Raw genomic sequence first — 655 nt, 5'->3', positions numbered from 1 at the left:
TATGCTGTGCTACATCATATTGATGTATGTTCTGCTGTGAGGTCAGTGAGTGAGGCCAGAGCTTTGTTTAAAGTGGTGCCATCAAAATACATTGATTTTATACAGTAGTAATGTAGAGACACAACATTTCCCACCAAACCCTGTTTATTCTCAGCAAAGAGTGACCTGGTGAAGAGGGCCGTGCGTTGTCCTAATATGCACCTGATCTGGTCTTCATTCGGGCGTCGCTGTTTCTACTACGTCCCCAAACCCATGAGCTGGGCTCGGGCGGAGGTAATCATATGAATCTGACTCAGTGCAGGACGCGTCTCGACTAAGTTTGGTTTCTTTATATTTACAGCACATGGATATTTGTTTAATCGGTGTCTGGTGACACCTTTCTCACTGCAGAAAAACTGTAGGTCCATGCGTGGTAGCCTTGCATCGGTACACAGCCTCAAAGAGTACCATGCAATTCAGAGCCTGATCAAGTATGCCACTCATGAGGATAAGGAAGCATGGATCGGAGGCTCGGATGCACATGAGGTATTTTATTCTTCAGTGCACAAGTTACTTAAATAAAACAACTTGAAACCTTTTAAAACTTCACATCATGTCCAACCCTGTTGTCTGTTCTAGGAGACCCACTGGATGTGGAGTGATGGGACGCCTTTCA

General features: G+C 44.9%; 1 protein-coding gene across 1 annotated transcript in view; it reads left to right on the top strand.

The window, feature by feature from the left end:
• Nucleotides 1-195: 195 nt before the first annotated feature.
• LOC109953372 (galactose-specific lectin nattectin-like) overlaps nucleotides 196-655 on the top strand; it is a 5520-nt gene continuing 5060 nt past the window's right edge. Inside the window, exons 1-2 of the mRNA XM_020588844.1 lie at nucleotides 196-273; nucleotides 391-525. Coding sequence (XP_020444500.1) covers nucleotides 196-273; nucleotides 391-525 — 213 coding nt within the window. The remainder of the gene's footprint in view (nucleotides 274-390; nucleotides 526-655) is intronic.

This window comes from Monopterus albus, unplaced genomic scaffold (genome assembly GCF_001952655.1).
Source record: "Monopterus albus unplaced genomic scaffold, M_albus_1.0 scaffold644.1, whole genome shotgun sequence".
Lineage (NCBI taxonomy): Eukaryota > Metazoa > Chordata > Actinopteri > Synbranchiformes > Synbranchidae > Monopterus > Monopterus albus.
The sequence above is the reverse complement of the archived record's forward strand: the minus strand, read 5'-3'. Positions and strand labels throughout refer to the sequence as shown.